At 54.1% G+C, this 15,921-nt stretch overlaps 1 protein-coding gene across 2 annotated transcripts in view; it reads left to right on the top strand.

Moving 5' to 3' along the window:
- The first annotated feature begins 364 nt into the window (after window positions 1-364).
- Window positions 365-15,921, top strand: part of LOC119091302 (sodium- and chloride-dependent glycine transporter 1) — a 32,252-nt gene continuing 16,695 nt past the window's right edge. The window contains exons 1-4 of one of the 2 annotated variants that reach the window (XM_037214000.1): window positions 365-474; window positions 4,432-4,636; window positions 6,092-6,223; window positions 7,057-7,200. In XM_037214000.1, the coding sequence (XP_037069895.1) occupies window positions 400-474; window positions 4,432-4,636; window positions 6,092-6,223; window positions 7,057-7,200 (556 nt within the window). In that variant the 5' untranslated portion in view covers window positions 365-399. Of the gene's footprint in view, window positions 475-4,431; window positions 4,666-6,091; window positions 6,224-7,056; window positions 7,201-15,921 lie in introns of those variants that run through there. The other variant, XM_037214001.1, reaches the window with a different exon arrangement.

The raw sequence follows: 15,921 nt of genomic DNA, 5'->3' as shown, positions 1-15,921 counted from the left end.
CGTGACCTCCTTCACTTTTCTCCACATACACACTCCCATAAGCATCTCGAAACCAAAATCTACAACACGAAGGGATAAATTCACGACGCACCACGAGCGATGACGGCGGCACCCACCGCCCGCGGCCCACCACTGGACCGCTGCCACCCGCTCGGGCCGTCACCGGCGCGGCCGAGGGCGCCCCCAGGTGCGTCCGCCGGCCGCCCCCCCCCCCCCCCCTAATGGGTCGGCCAGAGCTGGGTGCGGGACGGGGCTGACTCAGGGCGAGGGCCCGGCTCGATGCGACGGGCCGCTCGGCGCCGGCGCGGCCGCCGGCGGAGATGCGGCCGCGCCGGTCGCGGCAGTAGCTGATCGATCAGCAGACAGAGCGCCGTCGCCGCGTCCGGCCGCGCGTCAGTCATGAAGCCCGTCGACAGCCGCACGCGCTTCATCACGCCCAACTCGACCAGCACGAGCATAGCCAGCATGACCGCGGTGAGTCCGCACACTGACACGCGGCGCGGGGGCGGCGGTCTGCCCGTGACGCGAGGTGGGCGCGTGCGACGCACTGCTCTCAAACGTCTCAGGACACGTGACCCGTCCCCGTCTGCGTCCCTGCACCGTGAGATGCTGTCGGGACGTGCGCGGCCCGCGACGCTCAGACGCGTTACACTGCGACACTGGGCAATCGGCTGTCGGTCCTCGCGTGTAGGGGTGTGTCGCGTGCGTGTAGGGGTGTGTCACGTGCTGGTGTCAACTTGAAAACGCGGCGCACGGGTGCAGCGAATCGATCTTATTACTCACGATGTACAGAAGGTGCCCGTGTCAGACGGGAACGAACGAAGGAAGGGGGGGGGGACTTCTATCGCCCGTGCAAACATTCCAAGAACTTAACGAACTTATCCAATCGCCGTTCCTGCAAGGGAAGAAATGGACGCCGTTAGGGCATGACTGCATGCAAAATTACGTTGCTTCTGTAGGCGTGAACAGCATATGACGGAATATCCATAGGGATGTGGATTCTGCACGCCAGGCACCGATTAAAACTTTCGGCAGCATCAGCCACTGTTTGATCGTTGCAAGCCGGTTTTGCTTTGGACGGTGGGATGATGTCACTTGGGCAGTATGGCAAGCTCGGGCAGCGTGGCACATCGTATGTCAGGATACTGGGTTAACCAGGAATCAAGGCTTCGAATGCGGAAATGGGCATAACACTTCAAAATCGATTGAAAATATCACTTAAACCTTTTTTCTGGATTAGAAGCAAGCATGAAAACGGATAGCCACATCATTATGCCTGCGGAATAACCAAGGATAACGTTGTTTTTTTAACTCCATGGAACGCATTTGCTAGCTTTTTGGTATGCATTCATCGGACACGCCAATTTGTTTACCTGTCATGTCCGAGTCGTGTCCGGATCGTACTGCGTTTATTTACACGTACCTGAGTTTCCATCAGACACTCCCTTGACCGGTGAGAAAATTTTTTACATTTGCTTTGTATACCAATTCCGACAAGCCATGACCACCGGCACCGATCACCGGTTACTGTAACGGTGATATTAAAATGATTGTTCCACACAAACCCCCTTGTTTCTCAGTTAAACGCATGCAAACTTGTGCAGCCTGCTGTGTGCAGCCTATTTGAAAGTTTCCAAGATATGCATGACGTCGTCGAAACCTCACGCGAATATCCCCACATCATTGCCTTTATATTATGCTCATGATGAAGACAAATATTGCTACCCAAATATTTGTCTGCTGTACTTCTGCGCTAAGCGTCCTAACGGTAGAAGGCAATTGCCTAACAGTCGCACTAGCCTGCTGATTGCATGACTCGATCACGAACCGCATTTTGTGATAAATAACAGGCATTTGGGCAACTGCAACATACGAATCTGACGTTATAATAATGTGATATGCCGCAATCAAGCGGCGACCTATCGAGGAATATCTTTTCTAGCGAAGTTGTTTTATTCTGAGCAGTTTTTGCACTTAAAAGCGATCGTTAGTTATAAGTAAGTTGTTCTCATGACATCCGATGCTTGAATCAATACCTTCAAACCCCTTGACCAACTACGTGTGATAAAGCACTGCGTAGGGCCACTGCAATACCACCAAAACATGATAAGAATTTCAATTTTCATCATTTTCTAGTGCAAATTACGCTGTCAACGCTTTGCAACGGCACTACATTTTTTCCTTGCAGTCGCGACCGCGGTCGCCATGACAGCCGTAGTGCGCACCTCCGCTGTTGTGAATAAAAGAACGTTTGTGATTGGCGTAGCGGGTGGCAAAGACTTGTTACCGAAAACCGCATTATTGAAACTCGAACCAGTGAGACACTTTGGACCATGGCGATGCTTCTTTCCCAAAGCCGAGAAAAAGCACTGTGTTAACGTCATACGGGAGAAATGAAGTCCGTAGTTTAACGTTGTGTGGAATTCATGAGTGAACAGCTTCGTGTTCGCATATTTTTTTGTCTAGAGCGTGTCAAACTTTCGTAGCATATATTACACACATTCTGACACAATTGTGTGTTGCAAACATTACAGAACACACAAGTTGGAAAAAACAATCCAAAAAAACCGATTACTTTCATAGTGGTGAGCAGGGAATTCAATGAAATTTCTCCTGAGGTAGGGGCTACTTCAAACCAAAATCTGATCTCTCAGGATTTCGAGGAACTGGTATTTCTTTGTCAAATCGTACGCGTCTTATCTAACAATGGGTGACATATATGAAAAGGTGGGATGCTCACTTTAACGAAAATTCCAAAGCTCACACAAAGAGAAAAAGCGATTGCGCTGACCTCTTGACAGGCTCAGCGCAGTCTGTGGATTCGTTTTATTTAGCACCAGTGACCTGTTTTGTGTGCCTCAAAAAATACGTTATCAACAATACAATATAATTTGCAACACACCTGATACGCCCGATAGGTGCTAGGTGTATGCCCACCCGGCTTGCGCTTAGTGCGTTAAAGGGAATTTTTCACGCTTGAAGATATTTAAGCAAGCATCAGATATCATGAAACAAGCTGACCTATGACTATGAGTATGCGCTTTAAGTGGAAAAGACTGTTCTAGACGGCACAATTCTCTGTTTGGTAAATATACTCCTCGGTTCGTCATGGTTTGATTACGTCATCGTACCTTTTTTGATTATTTACATCATATTATTTATGTTAATATATTACATATATTGATCAACGTCAGAACATTAACGTGACGACGTCATGACGTCATGAATGCCAAGGTGTCTTTGAAATACTCTCACCGAAAGACCTTTCCCCATTTTCGCGGGCGTGTAGCTCAGAAACTAGAGGGGCTTAGATCTTAAGAAGGGCAGTATTGTGAACAGCACCGAATGAACTTCAAGATCGCTATTTCAGTTCAAACCCCGATATGAATGTGTAACACCCCCTTTAAATGGCAAGATTGTGCTGACGTCAGGACATGATACAACAGTGTGTACACGTAGTGGGTCGTGAGGGATGTTGCGAAGTCCTGAACAACGCTGACTGCTATTTCGCAAGCTTGAAAGTTCAAGATATCGATGAAGACCAGGGGGATTACAGACTGCCAAAGAAGAAATGCGATTTGCTCGCTCTCAGTGTGGATTGTCAATAAGGCATGCTGTCTAATGTGAGCTGATGCAGGGACATTTAAAGCGATCAATTTTTCGATCGATGCCGGTTTACAGCCACCACGAGCCAGTCCAATTTGCCGCTATTCGCAATATGACATGAATGTCATTATTGTTTCAACAACCGATACAACTGTTCAGTGCTCACTTACCGCTGCCACCACCTGAGTTATCTGAGACGACAGGAATAATAAAGTGCGGCTATAATCTGGCTATTTCTTCCGCTGAACGTGGTATCCACGGCTCAGCCTGGGGCCGACGAGGCATTCTCCGTACGTTCCACTCGATCTGCACTTAATGCTGCTTTGATAGTATTTCTGCAGCTGGCAAGAGGCTTGAACATTCTAAGCATCATAATGCTGTGACCGCGAATGATACGTCGGCATTACCCGCGCTCAACAACGTTACAAAGTTTTGCTGTGTCTGTTTCCGCATTTACATGCTCTGGTGCCAGTCCACCTGAGATATTTAGCGTGCTTGAAATCTTTCTCGTAAATGTGTGAAGTACCTTGAGTGTGATGTGCGCGTGCTTAGCATTTATCGAAGCGGGTGTCCGGCATCACGTATAAAAGTGGTGCAAGTGCCACACCCCTTGTTATTACGTCATGTGTGCATTGCTTCTAAGCAAGCGACCTCGCATTTTCCCCTCCATGTAGATGACTGCTGTGCCTCCTCTGGCCCCAGTCGCCTTTCGCTGTCCACTCACCACCCAGACAGGGTGACACTGTGAGCGACGACCGACTGTCAGTCAGGCGTCACGTTACGGGCGTCACGCGCACGTGCCTGAATCGCTGCCGTCGTTCGCAGGACGGCCGCGCCGCGCAGCCGTACGCCGTGCCCGACCCCGACCTGTCCACGCCGTCGGAGGTCGCCTCGGACGGCGACGGCAGCGACGGCGGCGGCCGCGGCAGCTGGGGCTCGCAGCTCGAGTTCATCCTCTCGTGCTTGTCGTATGCGGTCGGCCTCGGTAACATCTGGAGGTTCCCCTATCTGTGTTACCAGAATGGCGGAGGTATTTGTTGCGACGACAGCGAGGCACAGGTGGAGATGGATCATCTGAGCTGTGGGCGGCTGGTTGTCTTGCTGTTAGGAGCGCAGCGCCGCCCGTCTATCGCGTAGTAGGGCGTCTCTGCCTGCTAGCTCGTGCTCCGTATGGGTCCCGCACCTCTTTACACCAGTCACTCATCCGCCTATTTTTCTCTCGTTGCAGGTGAAACGTCGTCGATTGGTAAGCTAGGGGCTCGAACACGGGGGAGGGCAGCTTGTTGTGGAGCTGGCTAGGAACCCAGGCGCTGCGTTCTTAACGGACAGACAACCAGTGTACCAGCCCACAGTACGACGTTTTAAGCTCAGTTGCGATCATTTACATTCGTACTTTGCTTAAGCACACGTCGCATGGCCATCTTGTCCTTATTGTAGCGTTAGTCTTTCTTGTGTCATTACTTTGGCTCTGCTTTAGAAGCATTGACTTGTTTTAAAATACAAATGCCTTGAAATTCTCCTGCCGGTGCGGCACGTGGTTGTCACGGCCTCAGTGGTCACGGCGCGCGCAGGGTCACAGTCGGGCCGTCGTGACGCCCCGGCCCCAGGAGCTATATCAAGGCACTTGTATTGTCGCGTAACTAATGACCCTGCTGGACATCACGTTGGATGACTCATGCGAGAAGCCTCTCAGCGTCTGTGCGTCGCTACTCCGCGGTACGTTCACTGGACTGGAGTGGTGCCGAACTAACACTGCTAAGCGGACTGGCGGCGCACAGAAGTTGAGAGGCTCGATCAATTGTTCGCAGGCTGACGCAGTGGCCACCAAATGCGGCCCGAGAGCTAGAGGAATACAAAAGGCCATCGCAACTCCACCAGACGGTTTTATTTCCATCTGTGCCGATTAAACTAGATCCTCTTCCTCAGTTGGTGCAATTGTTCCACGGGGATTTGTACGCTGCGATGCATCATGTGATTTGGGGATGAGAATCGCTCAAGCATTCATGTGGCTCTTGCGAGATTGTTGGGACAGGCTCCGGTTGTTACGCAGGTTATCTAAAGTGGTGTTTCTCTGAAGTTTGTGGAACGTGCCTTGCGTGATTCTCGTCCTTCATTTCAATCTGTTTAAAACCGCTGATATTTCAGACAAAAGAGGCATCTCTGCAGCAGGCTTCTTGAGCCATTAGCGCCCTGTGGCGCGAAGCTGTGCTGGCCTGGCTTGTCGCATCTTGCTGAAGCTGCTCTTGCGCCAGTTGGCCTATCCGACACCGTGCGACTGCTTAAGTCTTGCCTGAGCTGCCCGAGTCAATCTGTTTAGGGTCATCTCACACTGTCACTCACTTCGCGCTCGTGGACCCATGACTCTAGCGTCATCAGTTCACGGGCGACGCTCGTTCTGCTGACATGGCGCGTGCTTCGTGTGGTGACGCCGCCGTCGCTGTGCTGTCCGGGTCGACCGCCGCTGACCGGGCGGCCGCTCCCGCAGGCGCCTTCCTGATCCCATACGTGCTGATGCTGATCTTCACCGGCATCCCGCTCTTCTTCTTCGAGCTGACGCTGGGCCAGTACGCCAGCCTGGGCCCGGTGGCCGTGTGGGGCATCTGCCCGCTGTTCCAAGGTGCGTTGCCTCCGCCGTTGCTAGGATACGGCGGCGCTCATTGATCGGCGGCGGCCGCTCTTCTGCGCAGCCTCCGCTCCTGGCGTCACGCTGCCTCCCGCGGGACCACCGGCGGGCGACCCGGACCTATTCGGCCTAGGAGCTCGGCTGCCCGCACCGCAAGGGCGCCGTGTGAGGCGACAGGCGAACAGCCGTACCCAATTTGGATAAAAGTGGCATTCCTTGTCCTTGCATGGACCGGAACGGTTTCGAAGCTTAGTTTGTCCCAGCAGCTGTAAATCAGCCCCACTGTCTGTGGCGCCCCATCCCACCTCGCAGCTTAAGCGCCACGAGGCCGAGGCGCGGGAGTGTCGGAAGTCGGCCGAAAGTCGGGCCTTTGACCGCCCACCGGCGGCGGCGGAAGCGGGGCCGTAGGCTGTAATCTGGGAGGTCGCCGGGGGATGTCGTGATGGCAGACCGGCTGAAAGGGTCGGCCAACTGCGCAGGGCATCGATCGCCGTGCGGAAGCGAGGCGCGGCCTCACGCGACCCAGGTGTCGGTGCGAGCCTGAGTCCCCTCGCTTTCATGACGTTCCTCTGTGCTAGCCGCGGCCTACGTCTTTTCGCTCAGTGCGCGCTGTTGAGCATGCAGAACATGTTTAGTGGTTGGGTGGTGGCGTGCTGGAACCAGGTATTCTCGTCCAGGTCAGAAAGTGTTTCTCTCTCGAACAGTACGTGCGTTCCGTGTAAAGAAAGGACTCGACTGGCGCGGGTGTTTTGCTGAAGGTGGGAAAGCTGGACAACAATGCGTCAGCCTTCTGCTGTGCGTAACTTGACGAAGTTGTACGGTGACAGGGATCGGCTATGCCATGTTCTTCATCTCGCTCTTCATCGGCATCTACTACAACATGATCCTGGCCTGGACCATTTTCTACCTGGCCTCCAGCTTCACCAACAGCCTGCCGTGGAACAGCTGCGACAACTGGTGGAACACTGAAGGTAGGTGGTGGCCGCCCTAGCCGGGGCAGCGTGCTTGAGCGTAGCCCCAGGTGCCGACCAAACACGCCGCCCATCAGGTCACTCGGCTGTCGATTCTGCGTCTCTGTCCGCGGACAGACGCGGACCTATTCCCGGACCCGGCCAATCCGACCGCGTCGTTGAGGTGAGGCTTAACGTCACGCGTGGATCGTGAATCGCCGTCAAAGTCCAGCTCAGATCATCTCGCCGGTCGGTTTTCCCCGGTCCTTGTCAGACTGATAATCGATTGCACTTTAAAAAGACTTTCATCGCGGAAATGTGTCAGACCTACCGTCAAACCTGTTCGTGAGTAGTTGTCAGTCTTAGGGCTGTGGAGCACGACTCAAATTTCTGCATCCCTGCTCTCTTTCCTGCATGCTGATGCTTCCAACAGTCACGCCACGTGGCTCGTGACCATTTCATGGCGTGCATTATTAGCACCGGCATGGGAAGCACCAGACAGAAGAATGCTCACACGGTCGTGGTCGATACCAGTCGGCACCTGTCCGTCAGTGGGTTATGGCGGGAGCACGCCAACAGATCTGACGATGGTGGCATGGAATGTGAATGTGTCTGCCCCGGTACGGTCGTCATGATCCTGAATGTTTAAACGTAAGCTGAGAATGTTTGTTGACGTCTGCGGAATTCATCTATTTAAACATGGCATCATTCCCAGAAAGGAACTCAGACCGCTTGCATAAATGACGGTCCTCTATTTTGGCTTGCACGTTCTTACAGATTGGTGCAATTCAACAACGATAAGCGATTATCTATACTCGAAAGGACGATTGTGCCGGGCCACCTCAAAAGAGGGGTTTTTTGCGCGGAACATAATACTCTATCACCTCAAAGCCGCGGCAGGCCGTCGCGACGTGACTTAAGCCGCGCTGACAGGGCTCAAGTAGCCGCTCTTTCCCTCTGGCAGGGCTGTTGTGAACCCGGTTGTGGAGAACGGCTTCCCAACGCACTAAGTATAGACGTTTCCACCGCCCTAGAAGCCTTTTGCTACGTCGTCAGGCTCAAGCATTGGTGGCTTACTGTCGATATTCATACAACACAGCACCGAACGCATCGACGTGGTCTTCGTGACATTGGTCGATGCGAACCGGTCACTTAAATGGCAGTTTGAGGGTCTCAGAGAAATGGACATGACAGCGAAACATTAATTAGGTAGCTTCGGTGCGCCACTGACCGGAACGCAGACTCGAATTTAAGTTAGAGTGCGCGGCGCCTCCCCATTGTGTTTTAATGGAACGGCTCTTCCCAGTTTGTCGTTTAAGTAGCAGTTGGAATCCACACTACATAACATTCGTCGTCATTGCGCTTTACGACGCACTCAGCTGCGGAGGCCATAGGACGTCGCCTGCCTCTCACCCTGGCGGGAAGGGCGGGCACCGCGAGGAACTACGAAAAACAGCATTTATTGCACTCCTCATGGTCGTAAAGAATTGACTGAGCCCACCGAAAGGTGTTCCTATTCTATTTTTCTGACTAGAATGAACAGGCAATTTTGATTCCCCGAGACAGCCTTTCAGCACGTGCATGTCCCAAACAGCTGAAATATTACCATGCATGGGTTTACCCCTAGGCACCTAGGTAACGGTTTGGACAAAAAGGTCACCATAATGAAATATCACTTTGATGTACTCGCCCCTGATGCGGACGTGCTAAGGATAAAACTATGCATAAATGCGCTCCCCCCCCCCCCCCCCCAGACGGCAGCGGGTGGCGAAATACCGCCAGCGTTTGTAGGGTTAACTTGGCGCGGATGTGTCGCGCTCACGTGGTTACGAGTCGCACGGCCGGCGGCGCGGTTGCATTTGTCTGCCTGCAGTGGGACACTGCTTCCGTCACCCGTCTGCTGCCGCCTGCCTCGCTGCCGCCCTGGGCGCACTGCTCACCTGCTGAGCTCGTCCAAGCCCCGGGGTCGGCCAGCGGCTGTGTGCAGCCAGCATCCGTGGCTGGTGCCAGCCGGGCGTGGGCGGCCGGCACACGGCGCGGCCGGCCGTGCCTGGGTCGCACCTCAGCAACGAGGTCTGCCCGTCCGCCCGCGCCGTCCGACGCTCGCAATGACATCGACCGCACGTCGCGCGGGGAGCCGGCCGCGCAGCCGGAGCCAGCGCTTACACGGACGGCTCGCCGGTGTCGCGACGTTAGTGCTGCGGCAAAAACTGCTGCCGACACGGGTGATGCGTCAGTCATACGCGACATTATTTCTACTGCAAAAAACGATACAGGCGTACTCTATGCATGACATTACATCTACTGCAAATACTTGTAAATGACATAAGGCTACACGACAAAATTTATGCTGCAAAAATTAGTGCACGTCAGTACATTTGCTACAAAAATTATAACAGTGTGCACTTATGCGCGACATTTCTTGTACGGCAAAAACTGATACGCAATGTGAGTACTACACGACAAAGCTCATGTTGCAAAAACATAAACAAATCATTACTTCTACAGCAAAGACTTGATTAAAGTCTTTGCGCTGTAGCACTAATGTCGCGTATACTTTTAGCAGCAGAAGTTATGTCGCGTTTAGGACTGTACAAGTGTTTGCAGCAGAAGTAATGACGGTATAAATTTTCCAGTATAAGATTTTGCAGCAGAAATTTTGTCGCGGAGCATCAATGCCGTGAACAACTGTTGCCGGAGAGTTCACGTCGTAGCACTCCTGTCCGTCGTAGTTTTTGTTTCGGCTCGCATGTCGTGGAACCGGCTTGGCTGACCCCGGCAGCCGCTGCCCTACATCGAACCCCGCCCCCCGCCCCCTCGCCCAGGCCGTACAATAGCGCGGCGCTGGCGATAAGCTGCGTACAAAATGATAACGAGCCCGCTGGCGGGCGCGGCCGGCGGCCAATGTACGCAGCGTCCATATGGTCGCAGCGCGCGCGCGGCGGGTCATGGGTCGATGCTTCACGCCGGCCGTCGGGGTCGATAGACGTGCGCTGTGATTAGTGGCGGAAGCCAGAGACGAGCCGCGTCGTCGTATGATTTGCGCCGTAATACGGCCTAATTGTCTCAGATGGAATGTCGCATGGGCGAACCATTTCACAGTGTAGGGTCCGTGGCAGCCATTTTGTGGCGACAGACGGAGGAAGCGTGTGCATGTGCGTGGGTTTGGAGGCAGTTGATCAGGATACCTTAGAAGTACTTATTCCTATATTTTGGTTTCATGTAGAACTTCCATGACAACATGTAGAACTTCTGGTTCGCTCTATTTCGTCACGCATGTCGGTACGCACGTGATGATTACAGCGAGCTTTATTGATCCGTGCGCACTTCCAGCACGTTAACAATAATATGTCGAAAGCACTGGTTTTATGAGACGTGTCTTATTGCGCTTTTTATGACATGCAAACTTAGGTGAGATATCATTGAGGTTGGTCTCGCTGTCGATGAGCTTGCTTTCGTTTTCGGTGAGCTTGATTTTGCTCTTGGTGAGCTTGGTTTGCTCTCGGTGAGCATGGTCTCTTTTTTGTCGAGCTTGTTTTCGCTCTCGGTGGGCCTGGTTTCGCTCTCGGTGAGCTTGGTTTCGCTCTCGGGGACGCTAATAGCATTGAAACACTCCACCTCTCCTCCTCGATGCCTTCGTTACTTCTTGTTTTCGTTTTATCCTCAACAACATTCGTTGGGTCGCAAAGCTCCCGTTCCTATGCCTTTGCACGCCTCAGTGCACATGTGTTTATCGCATGCAACCACTGTCATAAAGTACTCCCCAGAAACGCTCTGGTTCCCAGTCCCGTCCGAACTACCGCCAGGCAGTGACGTTACCCAGCCGAGGCACTTCGGGGGCTGGTGTGGGGGTGCTGAGTGATGTAGTCTGGCTACGCTTGTATGAAAATGCTCATCACATTTTCGTCAACCCCATCAACGCGCAAGGAACCAGAGGCATCTCATGTAAATGATTTGAGCGAACCCGACCAATCTGATTGTATTGAATTATCAACATCTAACGTCGCCATGAAGTGACTGCCTCATGACAGTCTACATCAACATCGCCCTACCTTATTCAGTTTAGCTATAAACACATGGCCTTGCTGTATAAAAGCCAAGAAGACGACGAGGGCAACGCCCTTTTCAAGCGAAGAAGTTTGTCTGTCTGTGCCAGCTGCCTGGTTTTGTATCGTACACTCGACTGCCAATCTGTTGGCAATGGCAGCTGTGTGATCTCTCGGTAATGCGCTGCTCGATTTCATTCTTCTGAGCAGCACAGTCCACTCAGCAGCTTGAAAGCGGCGATGTTCTTCTGCAGCGGCGGTATTATTGTAAGACAGCGTGGTGTGCCGCAATAATTTAACGCACGGGTATGCGGTGTGACCTGCAAGTCCGTTGCTGCTCGCACCGTTATCAAGTTTTGCGTCGAAATGTAGAATTTCCAGGGCGAAATGAGTGCGACGTCTGGTAAGATGCGCCATGAAGCTGTTACAAAGAAGGAGCAAATAATGCTGCTGCTGTTGTGAGGTGCTTGCGACGGACGAGGCCTAGACAAGACACACTAAAGTGCAGGGAAAGATAGCTCTAAAGTTAATGGGTAAGCAGATTCTGGGGGCCAGCTGGGGGCGTTGGGGCATTCCGCTGGCCGCTGGTTGGAGCACCTATGTACACGGGTCAGCAGCACACCAAGTCAATGCGGGCCAGCGCCCGTCCATGCCACTGACGGCGTTCTGTGGCGCTTTGTGTTGTTGCTTACCAAGCAGGACATGGGTTCCCCTGGCGGTATAAGCCAGCTCACCGCGTTGATGGCGTCCGTTTCGGTTGGTAATGTCGACACTGCTGCAGAAGGGTGCTTGGGGGCGCTGGCTTTCAGACGGCATTTAGACTGCCGCAAATCCCGTTTTACTGGGGCCCGTTTTTCCAGCCAGACCAACACACCGGTGTTGCAACCAGACACGACCACTGCTTCGTACATCTGTCGCCTTAACACTCTGCCTTCCTGCCGGTAAAGGTCGCGGTGCACCAAGCGTGTTGTTTTGCTCTTGCGAGCTAATTGGTTATTTCATTAAAATGTCTTCTCCGGTTATTAGTGCCCGCCCACCTCCGCCTTTTTGCCCCGCGCTATGGCCCACGCGAACGGCACTGCACATGGTCATTGTTTGCTGCTGGGCGGCAGGCCATGGTTGAGCGTACCAGTGCTGGAGACCTTGTTCTCGTTATAGGGTCGTGCAACAGTCTGAATTTGATCCGTACCCGCGGGCGACGGGTGGCTGCAGCCTCGGGTGGGCGGGCCAAGATGCGGACATGGGTCGCATCCGGGACTGAAATTCCAGCCGGTCAGGCGCTGGACGGCTGCCAAAGCCCGCGACGCAGCCGGCGGCGTCAGGGCTCGCCGCTGGCGGCACATCCGCGGCAGACCTTAGCCCCGGGTCACGGCCGCTGCAGGTCGGCCTAGGGCAATCTGATGAGTGTCTGAGGAAAATCGTGACGCATGTTGAGAACCGGCTGGCTGAAAGGACCCGTCGACGATCAGTCGGCGGACAGGGCCGCGCCGACGCGAGCTCGCGGTAGGCACGCCAGGCTTCTCGAGCACGGCGGTAGCCGAGCATATTCTCTGCCAGATGGATGTGCTGGCGCGTGACGTTGAGTGGGTTCTTGATCTGAGCGTCAAGTCGCATTCCGCCAGAGGGCTGAGTCACCTTGCGAGGAGGCGGGGCTCTCGAACATAGCCACAGCCACGCTCTACCGAAGCGTTGAGTCAGCTGTGGGCGTCGGTTTCGATGAGCCTGTCGGCTGGACGCTCACCAGCCTCCTGTAGTATGTACCTCAATGCCCGCGCGTGCGTGTGTCAGCCGGCCCCGGCGTTTGTGCCGCCGGCGCCGCACACACGCCGAGCGGTGACTGGACGAAGCTGCGACCCGCGCCGAGTATTTCGGGCGCGGTCGTGACGTCATCGGGGGCGCGAGTGTTTGCACAGTTCGATCGCCTTGGGAGACCCAGATTAGCCCCGCAGCTTGGTTTAAACGCGCTGCTTTATTTATATCGATCGTTACAATGGCCTATTCAGAACCTCTTCGGCCTCCGACCACCTGCCTCGGCCTATGCGGCTCTTAAATCTAGTCAAGTATACTAAACGACCTTCCTCATAAACTACCTTCTAAACGGGGTAGATTGTGCAGATGGTATTGGGATTTTAAGCCATTTATTTTAAGGGCAGAATCAGGCATGTTTACTTCCTCGTATCCTTTCCTCCTCGCCCTTTTCCCTCCTCAGACCTTTTCGTCGTGGAGTTCGTCCTAGTGGACCCCCTGTCTGCGCCCATTGCAAAAGGAATTTTGACGGGGGGCTTGCCGAAACAGTGTCACACTCGAGTCACACTGAACGTGATCCACGCTTTCGTCCCGTGTACACGCAGTACATGCATCGAATCCAGTCCATGGATCACGCTCGAGACGCGCTTTGCGCTGTCGAGCCTGGGTCTCTGACCAGGAGCGTAGTTTCCTATCAAGTTTGGGCTCTAACGCCTTGAATTTTGAAAAGGAAGTGGGCGACATCTTTCCGGACATCATCCCGGAAAAGACCATTCTTTGGGTGCTTCGGTGGCAGGTTTAGCTATTTCACTGCCTCCCTTCTCCAACTCTCTGACAGCGAACACCTGCGCCACTGATCGCCAGCGGTGTGCGCGTCAGACGCGTGGGCTGCCATTGGCTGGGGGCGGCGGCCCGTGGCCTCCCACCGCGCCACGCCGGGCCTCCTGTGGGTGTTGGCGCCGGCTCCGACAGGGGCGCGCCTGGCCGCCGCGCCGCATGCCCAGACGACGGTTCATCTGACGTCACGTCCGCCGCGATCGCAGCCAGTCGTCTGCCAGTTCCGGGCATCGCTTTGTCAATGGTGGCGCAGCGCCGCGCCGGCTCGGGCGGCGGGATCGGCGTGCGCGCCCCGGGGCTGTAGTACGGCGGCGGAAGCCTGCCAGTCCATGCGTGGACACGAGCTCGACTTCCATCTGACACGTGGTTGCGTGTGCCGTCGGCCGAGCCCCCAGCCGGATTTCTCAGCGCGCACCTCACCGCAAAACTCGTTTGCTGGAACATAGGCCACGCGGCTCGCTGTGACGGGCAGAAGTTATCCAGAGCACAGTCCTTAGATCGTTAAAGTAGTGGCGTGTGATGATTTGAATTCAGTCACAGATACAAGCAGAACAAGCTTAAAATTTGTGCGCTTAAGCTAGAATTGCGACTACAAATTACGTGTGTGCCACATGGATACTGAACCCCCAGCCAAAACTGCTTTTAGGGCGAACAACTGATCGTGGCGCACTACACGTAGGACACGTGAGCGCCCGCAAGGCTCGAGTTTGGCAGCTGTGGGATTCCGGAATGTGCGTGGTGATGCCATCTCATGCGCCTGCTCCAAGTGGCACGCAGTAGGCTCGTTGCCAGCTTACTGCCGCCGGATCCGCGGAGGCGGGTGCCAAAAGGCGGCACCACTGCCAGCCCTCCTCTGGCACCATTGTGCGTGCCCGGCGACCCCATGTGACGCCCTGGCGGCGGGATGCTGAGATGTGCTGGCGTGGCTGCGGCCAAAATGCTGCCAAATGGCTGGGATGCAATATTCTAGCGCAGGACACTGGCCTCAGGTATTCTTTGGCGTCGTTACATTGGTCTGGACGGGTCAACGAACTTCAAAAGTCCGTGGCAAGTAAATCCGCATGACAATCGAGGTTAAATCTTGACACCCCCCACCTCCCCCCCCCCCGTTTACCCCCATCTTTCGGTAGTCGTTGCTTCGTGTAGCGGGAACCAGCTGCAGCATCCCACGCCATGCAAGTCATAGACCGCATCAGCGATCAGCGAACCCCCGATCCGCTTCATGCATCCTGCGCTCGTCTCGAGAATTCCATGACCACTTCGATGGTAGACGTGGTCATGTTGGCCACTGGCCTCAGATTTCTCGATACGTGGAAACTAAAATGTTCGGACGACGATGAGAGCTGTTGCATAAATCACACCATGCATAAGTAAACAGGGGCTGGAAGTCCGCCAGGCACTGTCAGTCCAAGAGTCATGCAATCCGTTGGCGGTTAATGATGTCAGTTGTTTAAATAACGAGTGCTTTCCAAAAAAGACTGCTGTTAGTGGGATATGGTTTATGTGGCTCTGGTTGCCACCGCACGAAAACGCTCTAAATATTTATCTGCGGCATCGTCGCTGCTGGATAAGGAGTTAACATAGCTGTAAAAAATCACGTCTGGCTGCAACAAACAGACAACCGTATGGTGTCGTTGAATACATGGACATCTCTCTCTTCTTGTACAAGCAAGGTGCCATTGCTTCATTTGAACACAATGTTCATTTATGTCCGAGGTCTTCGTATATCCATTCTTTTCCGTGATCTTCGGGTGTTGATTTGTGTCCGTTATCGTTGGCGTTTCTTATTTTTGTGATCCGCGGACACTGGTGAACGCCGTCTTCTTTTCTTCCCTTCCCTAAAAAAGCTGTGTCCGCCGCCGGTGGCGTAATCGCACTTTCGTTGCCACGAAGACCCGGTGGGCACTTTGCTTTGGTCCAGTCTGCTCCAGCGCCACTACTTGCGCCGAGGACCCAAACATAGGGCTCGGTCCCAGCGTCACCGGCGGCGGCTACGCCCATGCCGCTGCCGATAGTGCTGCTGCTACGCCCATGTCGCTGCCGATAGTGCTGCTGCTACGCCCATGCCGCTGCCGATAGTGCTGCTGCTAAGCCCATGTCGCTGCTGCTAGTG

The sequence above is a fragment of the Pollicipes pollicipes genome, unplaced genomic scaffold, assembly GCF_011947565.3.
Source record: "Pollicipes pollicipes isolate AB1234 unplaced genomic scaffold, Ppol_2.1 Scaffold_3447;HRSCAF=4054_pilon_pilon_pilon, whole genome shotgun sequence".
Taxonomy (NCBI): Eukaryota; Metazoa; Arthropoda; class Thecostraca; order Pollicipedomorpha; family Pollicipedidae; genus Pollicipes; species Pollicipes pollicipes.
This window is presented reverse-complemented; position numbering and strand designations above follow the sequence as displayed.